At 40.9% G+C, this 9,481-nt stretch overlaps 1 protein-coding gene across 2 annotated transcripts in view; it reads left to right on the plus strand.

Annotated features, from left to right (window-relative positions):
* Positions 1–301: 301 nt before the first annotated feature.
* The window catches only part of LOC109480388, an 11,174-nt gene continuing 1,994 nt past the window's right edge, over positions 302–9,481 (plus strand). Inside the window, exons 1-8 of one of the 2 annotated variants that reach the window (XM_019782585.1) lie at positions 302–395; positions 2,671–2,832; positions 3,045–3,534; positions 5,512–5,622; positions 5,732–5,848; positions 6,227–6,262; positions 6,600–6,737; positions 7,304–7,360. In XM_019782585.1, the coding sequence (XP_019638144.1) occupies positions 2,767–2,832; positions 3,045–3,534; positions 5,512–5,622; positions 5,732–5,848; positions 6,227–6,262; positions 6,600–6,737; positions 7,304–7,360 (1,015 nt within the window). In that variant the 5' untranslated portion in view covers positions 302–395; positions 2,671–2,766. The remainder of the gene's footprint in view (positions 396–2,670; positions 2,833–3,044; positions 3,535–5,511; positions 5,623–5,731; positions 5,849–6,226; positions 6,263–6,599; positions 6,738–7,303; positions 7,361–9,481) is intronic. The other variant, XM_019782586.1, reaches the window with a different exon arrangement.

Here is a 9,481-nt window from a genome sequence, read left to right on the forward strand (position 1 = left end):
TGGCACACAGTGTGTTTCGTGTATCATATGACAGGAGTACACAGTGTATTTTGAAACGTAGTGTGCGAAGAAACAACGATTTCATCAAAAACTTGATAACCTACCGCTTGTGGATAGAATTGGCCTACAGTGCAACCAGGGTCGTCTTTTTATTTGCAGCGAAAGCACTCGGACAAATATAGAGAGAACACCGAGACTACCTATAGAAACTCTGCAAGACAGAAGCAAGACCAGTATATAATGGGGAGCGTCTCACACTACCTGCTGGTGGCCTTGTCTTCATATCTGAGCTACCTTCTTGTCTACAGTAGGCTGGCACCGGTCCTGCTGACGACACTGGCCTTCCGACGGTATTCTTCACTGGGCAAGGCGAAACAAAAATACGTCCATTGGCTGTGAGTAACAACAATGTTCACAATACTATTATTGTACAGTAGTACAGTAGTATTGAGCTTGGCGAGGTGGTGACTAGCATGCCGGTGTCTCGCCCATTAGTTATGGCTTCACCACTAAGTGGTGAAGAGATATTGTTTTTCCTCATGTTTCTTCTTCTCCTTCTCCCACAATTTCTTTCAATTGACTCAACTCCTTCATTTATGGGCCAAATAACATTAAATTTGGCATGAAGGTAGAGTGACCAAATACCCCCCATACTGATCTTTGCGAGTTCTGATATCTTAAAATATTTAACTAACATTTGGGGAGTGGTAGACGTTATATCACGGTGGAAGTATTAATAATGTCTGTATTAAATATGATTAATGTAACTAGCTATATATGACTTAAAAAGCACGATCTATTGTCGGAATGGGACAATTCACACAATGTTCTGCGCACACAAGAGAGAGAGAGAGATAGAGAGAGAGGGAGGGAGAGAGAGAGAGAGACTGGTTTAGTTGTGCCATACAAGTACATACAAACGCTTGAAAGCAGCCATATTTGGCTTGTAAAAACTTTTTAAAGTATATTGTGTTTTAAAAAACACAAGATGCGCTTATAGTACAGCTATTTGATAAAAGTTAGTTACATTTGATAAAAACCTGCATATTAAGTTTACATTAGAAAATTACTACACGTTCAAAAGTACAATTATTATGCAATATGAAACAATTCAATGTTCCTTAGTTTAAAATTACAGAAATAACCTACAGTTGTAATATACAAGGGTTGTATACGTAAAGGCTGATATGAAGTGGATCATTTTTTAGCGTTCAATAACTTAACAGAATACGGCAGAGTAGTGTTCAAGAAACGGGACGTTCTGCACCTAAACTGGCTTTGTCGTGCGAATTTCTGAGGTTTCTACCATGTTCGTCAACCCGGCGCGAGGGTAGCCAAGAGACAAAGTTGGACTTAACTAGTGATTTGAATAGCAAACTTAACACAAACTTAACACTGAGCTCATCTAGAGATGTTAGACCACACAGACGAAGTGCAGAACTGTAGTTGGTGTACATGCTACCAAGAATGATGCGAGGCCGTTGCTCCCAACTTAAGCTTGCCAGATAAATAAACACAGTTCACATTTGTAATGAGTCTGCTGAACAATTTTCATCGCGGTGCAAGATTTTGCACACCAGTGTTCCAGTGATTACCCACACACCGTGCTTCTCTACCCAAGTGAAGTAATCTATAAAAACTTTAGTCCGCCCCACGAAAATTTTCATTCAAGTATTTCAGTTAATCTGTTTAATTGTGATTATTTTGTTATGCCTTTAAGGCTTCATCTTCTGCTGCACAGTGTTTTTAATTTAAATTTAATTTACTTCACCTGGTATCTTGTTTTTTTTTGTGCGAAATAAATTTTAAAAAATTCCCTAGTGATTATGAACCCCTAGCCATTCTAAACGCTCGTCATATATGCTGTTCAGGGACTCATAGTATAAACAGACAATCAGTACTTTTTATACATATATATACATGCACGGTTCACGTACAGACGTTTGATTCATGTGTTAGTTCAAAAGAAAAAAAAAGAAATCCGGGAAAAACACTTCACAACTTAATCCAATATAAGCCCAGGTACACTCTTTTGTCAAAAAACACGGACAACTAAAAGAGCAAATTCAAAGTGAAACTTCAAACAAAGGGAAAGAACGGACCGAACAATAAAGTAGTTGTAGCCTGACTGATATAACCGGCATAGACCAATCTGTTTCCTCGGAATACCGGAGTCAGTACACTTCAGATATACGTGTAGCTGGCGTGTCGCAGGCATGGCTGAAAACAACTCCTCTGACATCGCACCAACTCTCTCCACGTGCAGTTCGGCAATCGTGAACAGCATGACCCAAGTAAGTTACAATTTATAAAAAGAAGTTTATTGCAAATTCGTTCCCGGGGGATAATTGCAAATTACAAACAGAAAAGAACAATGAAACAGAGTATAAAATAACTAAAACCTACATGATAAAAGGTAGTTATCTAAAGCTATAGCTATATCTAAAACTATGTCTGAGGGGTTTGACTTCTTTTTTTTAGACCATGGAAGATGTAATGTCCCACCTTTTCCAAAATTAGTGGGTTTTGGGAAGTTAGAAGAAGAATTTTTTTCTTTATCTGTAAGTTTAGTAAAATTGGGATAAATTGTAGAAGTTTGAAAAGTTAACTCATTTCGAGCGTTGCTATGAAAGGAACAATTTGAGATAAAATGTATTGCGTCTTCCACAGCATTTGCATTCATCTGGTGATTTTGATAGTGAGCCTACTTCAGTTGCCGCGGATGGCCAGTGCTATAAACCGCCGCACCCGCCGTTCCTGAATCCGATGTACGCACCAGGTGTTCCCTCTGCATCAACACTTCAGGCTGACAACCCACAAATTTTGGAAAAGGTGGGACATTACGTCTTCCATGATTTTACAGAAGAGAAGTCAAACCCTTCAGACATAGTTTTTTAGACATAGTTATAGTTCTAGACAGCTACCTTCATCATGTAGGCTTTAGTTATTTTATACTCTATTTCATTTTTATGTTTTGTAATTTGCAATTAGCCTTCGGGCACGAATTTGCAATAAACTTTTCAATTATATGTGATGGCATTCAGGGAGACGATGGCAGTGACAACAACACGCTTACAGCTGCAGAGAGCGGGCAGACAGTCCATGTTACCCCGGGTGATAACAAGGATAAACCCGCTGACTCACTAGATGCTCGCCCAAGGGCCGATAACATTGGCGGCCTTCTTCACAACCCGCCAAACCCACAAAAAGACGATGGCAACAGGGACAGTAACGCACGTGCAACTGTAGCTGAGAGCGGGAAGACAGTCCATGTTACCCCGGGCGATGACAACATTGAACCGGACCAACCAGATAAGATTCAGGCTGGTAACTCTGACGGCATCCGGCCATGTGCTGTAAGGTACCAGGAAGCAGCAGCTGAGGGCGGACAGACAAACGATAATGACATTGGTGACGACAATATCGAACCTTACGCCGTTTGTGAAGAAGACGTGCAAAATACTGTGTCTCCAGGACACGCCGAGGCCTCTGATGAAAAAGGCAACACCGTTGGGCAGCAGCAGGCAACTTGCGGTAAGACAAATCTTCGTTAAGCTTCTTCTATAAGCCCCTTAAAAGATATATATAGAATATATAATCTTTTATGTTTTTTTCTGAAGTTTCTTATATAAGAACCTTGATAGATAGATATAGAATATATAATCTTTTATGTTTTTTTTTTCTGAAGTTTGAGTTGTGGCTTTTGGTGCATATGAAATTTAGTCTAGACTTTTTGATAACCCCTGTACACTAAAACAACTTCATTTAGCCCAAGCACCCACTGAAACCTCAAAGTAAATGCATGAAAATACATAAATGTGGTTTCAAAATCATGTATACAATATCTATATGACTCAGGAACTATAATGTTCCTACAACGCGGAAGAACTGACCGAGGCCAATTTAAAACAAATTCAATGACATGGGAACCCCCCACGAGGCCCATTTCAGAACTTGACCTTCGTATTCTCAACGGTATCTTGCCAACCAAAAATCATAGACAACCATTTAAGGATTCCCGAGTTATCTGCAGTACAACAAAAAACGCAAACACAAAAGGTCAGCTCCAGTCACGTAAGAACCCCCTACGAAGCCGATTTTTGGCCTTGACAATGCCCATTACTAAGACAACCTGCCTGCCAAAAATCGTGAACCACGGACCATGCCTTCAAAATTTATCGTGCATAATCTGCCAAACAGTGCCAAAACGATTTTCATAGCCTTCTTGTCGAAGGCAAATATGTGAGTCCTTGGAATCGGGAAAAGTTGCGCAGGAACGGGTTTTACTGGAATGTGTCACTCTTTACAGTGTAATAGTTTGCGTAGGCTTTGCTCATTATGGTTTTATTCGGTGGTTATAGCTACTAGGCTATATCACACCATATATATACACCAAAATCAGGCTGGTAATTAACTCGTTTTTTAGTTAATGAAATGCTTTAGTTTTGAGGTTGTAAGCAGTAGAACTGTGATATACATGTATGTAACCAATATATTATATATAGCAGGTTGAACATTAAGAAATACCAGTCATGCAAATCAGAACCTGATTCATGAAACTGCAATATCCAACACAAGAAATTGGACTCACCCAAATTTTCGACTGTACAACTCCAGTATTTTTAAAATGAGCAATCCACCGTGTCCGTGACGTCACGCAGATAACACATGTGACTCCGTGAGCAGTGGATCATAGTTTGCAGAGAGTCTGGGGCGCCCCCCGTCTCTGTTGGGGGATGGTCGTAATTCTCTGATGTTGATGGCCTCTTTAATCCCTCGTGCGAAGTCCGATGCGTTTTCTAGGATTCATACTTTATCCAATGGGACTAAATGTCCAAGTGACTCAATATGTAACGTATGTTGGGAGACTTCCGAAGTAGTCGAGCTAGGTCGTTTGTGCTCTAAGAACCTAGCCTTCAGGGATCTTTCAGTCCCTCCAATACGTATTTCTTTACATGGGCCCTAGGAGTTCTGTCCTAGACACTGTATATGGTAAAGCTAGTACCCCGCATTTATTTTCCTTTGGTGTTTTGTCCTTGGGTGAAACCAGTATATTCGTGAAACCAGTATATTCCGGAGGTTTCTAGTTGGTCTAAAACAGGTCTTGATCTCGCGTGTGTCGCAAAAAGCCTCCTGAGCCCCTCACTCAGGCCTTTCATGTAGACAAAACAACTAGATCTCTGTTTGTGCCCTTGTTGCTTTGGTTTTGATTTTGGTGTATTAGCCTTGTATAACGAACTTCAAAGACGTGGGAGGGGGACACAGACGGTTTGCAACCTATGATCCACTGCTCACGGATTCACGTGTGTTATCTGCGTGACGTCACGGAAGCGGTGGATTGCTCATTCCTTGAAAAAGACTGGAGTTGTACAGTCGAAAATTTCTTGTGTTGCATATTGCTGTTCAAACTTGTTTCACAATGACGTCTATCAACACTGATGAACTTTCAAGTTCAAAACCTGATTTGTATTTGCGTACGCAAGAAGGATAGAATTACTTTTGTTCTTACAGATGCATCCGATGCAGGCATGAACAAGAAGATGAAATGGTGGAATCTTTGCAAAATGATGTTCAAGATCACCAGCATCATTCTCATATCCATATCGTTGTTATATTCAGCAGGTCAGCATCTTTAATATTGACTTATTTTCATCCTATCATGATTATATTTTGTAGAGGGACTATAAGATGCAGCTTCTGTACTTTTCACTGTCTTTCTTAACGCATGCAGTCAAAGCCAGCACTCCTTCTTCGGAGGTGACAAAACTTTCCTCGGTGATAGCCAAGCTTTCTCCTGAGATGGGCAACAGGTTCAAGTCAATAGAGTTGCGACTGAAGGAGCAAGAACGTGAGTTAAGTCATACACAATCATAAAACAGTATTTTTTCAACATTCATTTTAATTTCATCAGCACAAATCACATAATCCTTTGAATACCTAATTTTCGAACTAAAGTGATATATTAATATGTAGATTCCGATATGATTGCAGTTTGTATTTCCCTACTATAAATAATTTATATTGTAAACAACTTGATCAGAATTCAGCCCTGTATGTCAAGGCTGCGAGATATGTTGATACAAACAAATAGACCAATTATTAAATAAATAAATAAACCAATTATTAATACCATGTCAGTCCCAACCCTCAGTATTGAATTCTTGATTAACTCATGACGGCAAGTTAAATAAAAGTTATTGCCATATTTTTTTTTATTCGCATACAGACCAACTGCTACTTTTGCGACTAAAGGAGCAAGAACGTGAGTTAAGTCATACACCATCATAAAACAGTATTTGCTAACTGCTACTAACCGCTACTTTTTAGTTTCTCAAATTTTATACTATCATGATTGATATCATGAATTGGTTATGAAAAGAGGTTGGGATATTTGGGCCTAAATTTGACCGTGAAAAAAAAATCTACAACGGAGTCCTGAAAGGTAACCCTTGCGTTGATAGTTATCAGTAGTTATCAGTAGTTGTTTTATGTGTACGAATTATCTGTTTTTATACCAAATGCTTCTTCTGTTCCTGCACTTAGCCCTCAGGCAATAATTTGAAATAAAAAAAAAACTTGTTATAATTCTTAATTAACAGGCTACCCGCCATCCAGCTGCACTAAAGTTGCAGAGAGAGGTGGATTTGATACCCAGGCGTTCTACATCATCGACCCTGACGGACCAGGGCGTGGGGTCCGGCCGATGTTCGTTCACTGTGACCTTGACGGACAAACAGGTCAGCTAAAAATGTCTGACTGGTGCTGACAAGTACTTCACACAAACACACACACACAGAAAGAGAGAGAGAGAGAGAAAGAAAGAGAGAGAGAGAGAGTGTGTGTGTGTGTGTGTGTGTGTGAGAGAGAGAGAGAGTGTGTGTGTGTGTGGATGTGCGTGCGTGTGTGTGTGTGAGAGAGAGAGAGAGAGATAGTGTGTGTGTGGGGGTGTGTGGGTGAGAGAGAGAAAGAGAGAGAGAAAGAAAGAGAAAGAGAGAGAGAGAGAGGAGAGAGAAAGAGAGAGAGAAAGAGAGAGAGAAAGAGAGAGGGGGAGAGAAGTGCTGCCTAGGAGAAAACTTTAAAGCCAGCAACCGCGTGTAGCTTTTACCTTCCTTCGAAGACTACTTTTTTCGGGATGGGGTGGGGGTTGACGGTTTTACCCAGGTTCTCTAACGTGCCAAAGGGGGTTACGCCTCTCCAACTAGAGACTTGCGGCTTATGCTGGAAATAAATTTTACCTTAAACACAGACTATAAAGATGAGGTGGAGCAATAACTGCATTCTGATATTTTCATTACAATTTCAGCAATTACGCTGATTGGTCACGACAGTGAAACACGGACACATGTGAAAGGGTTTGAAGGTCATGGCAGCTACTCCAAGAATGTGACCTACTGGATCAGCCTGGAGCAAGTGAGAGCTGTGGTGAATCAGTCATCGCGATGCAAACAGCTAATCAAGGTACGTTTTGTTTAGGCCACACCAATTTGATTTGTTGGTTCTCGGATTCGCCTCTTCATTTTTTATGATTTGCAAAAAAAAAAATAAAGTCAAAAATGCTACATGTTTTGCCCCCACCTGTTGAGGAAAGTCCTTTTCTTCCTAGTTGTTACAGTTTTTCCTTCCATCTATCAATGCAGTGGTGTGATTAAAAGTTCAAAATCTATAGTTTAAATTTTAACCCAGCAGTCTTTTGTGTTGACTCCATGGCTCGTATCGTAGCATTTTGGGCTATAATAGGATGCCTAGACCTGTTTTTATTTTTTATTTCTTTCCGCCCTGTCGCTTCATATTTTTTCTGAAAAAAAATCAGAGAACCAACCAATTAAATTGGTGTGGCCTTATAATTACATTCAAGACACACCATATGTGAGCCTATGATGTAGTCGTGCTTAATCTTTCCAAATTATCTCAAATTGCCAAGAAGGCATTTTTTGAGAGATAACCTCGAATGAGGAGTCAATAAGTTTCAGAACCCCTCTAAAGCTTCGGTCCCAATTGCGCCGGTGCCCATCGGGGATGTAGCCCCGGCCGGCCCCGGTCGGCTGTCGTGGTCACAATTAAATGTTTCCTTCAGTAGCATTTTGTTAAATAATTTTGTCACCCTCTTTGGTCGGTCTCCGGCAGGCACCCGGCAGGGACCCGGTAGATTCTCTGACAATGTCTTGTACTGATCTATACGTAATGCAGAATTCGCGTTTTTGTTGTGATCATTTGATCTGTGACGTCACACATTTTTACCCGGGTGTACGCAGTAGACACCTTTAATCTGTTCATCTGGTCTGTGACGTAACGAATGTGTCCCGGTGGACTGCCGGCAACCGGAGGGGTACCTGTCGGTGTTCTCACGATGAGGTCACGGCGTCTTTTTGTCAGCGGGGCCCGGGGCCCAAAATAGCCCGGTAGTCGCAGGGTGTCCCGCGGGGCCACGTACGGGTCACGCCCGGAAGTGCCAAAAAACAGCCCGGGGACTACCCGGCAGGGCCCCTTTTTTCAATTGGGACCGAAGCATTAGGGGGATGACAGGCAGATGTTTTTTAAACAATTATACAATATCCCACTCCAGGCATTATCTGTTGCTGTATAATGATACTTACGCTTTGATATTGCAAAGGCCATGGTGATATTCATCTCAGAATTGTACAAATTCACGTTTTCCAGTATGAATGCCATGGTTCATTGATCTGGGAGTCGAATGGAAGACCCCTTGCCTGGTGGGTGACTTGGGATGGACGCCAGGCTGACTACTGGGGAGGTGCCAGTCCTGGGAGCGGGAAATGTGCCTGCGGTGAAACAGGTAATCATAAATCATCAAGCCGAAACATTCAAGCTTATTCCATTTTAGCCGGAACAGTACAAGACTACAACAAGGGCACTATTTATCATTACCAGGATCACCATCATGATCAGAAAATATACATATACCTTTATATATTTATATACATTATCAAAATGTTTTGTTTCTTCCTGTCAAATGCTAGATCGTTTTTACATGATTAATTGAGAAATAATAGAATGTGGAGATACTTTTTTTCTTCTTTTAACCCACATATTTTAAACCCGTACCACAAACAAAACCTCTGCATGACCTTAATTCTTTGTCCAACAGGCACATGCCGGGGTAGATGCAACTGTGATGCCAATGATCGCACGTGGCGTGAGGATTCTGGATTCCTGTCCCACAAGAATGACCTGCCGGTCACCCAGCTCAGGGTTTGGGGATACCGGTATCGGTCATGATAGTGAAGAAGGCTATCACACCCTGGGCAAACTCATCTGCTATCCCTGAGTCTCTCTGTGGATAATTGTAAGTCTCTTAAAGACATAAAACAGCACATCAGTGTTCACTTAAACATTTTTAAGTTAGCATTTCAGCACTTTACTATTGTTATGACAATGGCTTTGATCAATGATCTGTTGTGATTTGAACTATGGTTATGACAACTGTTATGATCAATGATTTGTTATGATTTGAATTATTGTT

The sequence above is a fragment of the Branchiostoma belcheri genome, unplaced genomic scaffold, assembly GCF_001625305.1.
Source record: "Branchiostoma belcheri isolate BF01 breed outbred unplaced genomic scaffold, Haploidv18h27 scaffold50, whole genome shotgun sequence".
In the NCBI taxonomy this organism is placed as follows: Eukaryota; Metazoa; Chordata; class Leptocardii; order Amphioxiformes; family Branchiostomatidae; genus Branchiostoma; species Branchiostoma belcheri.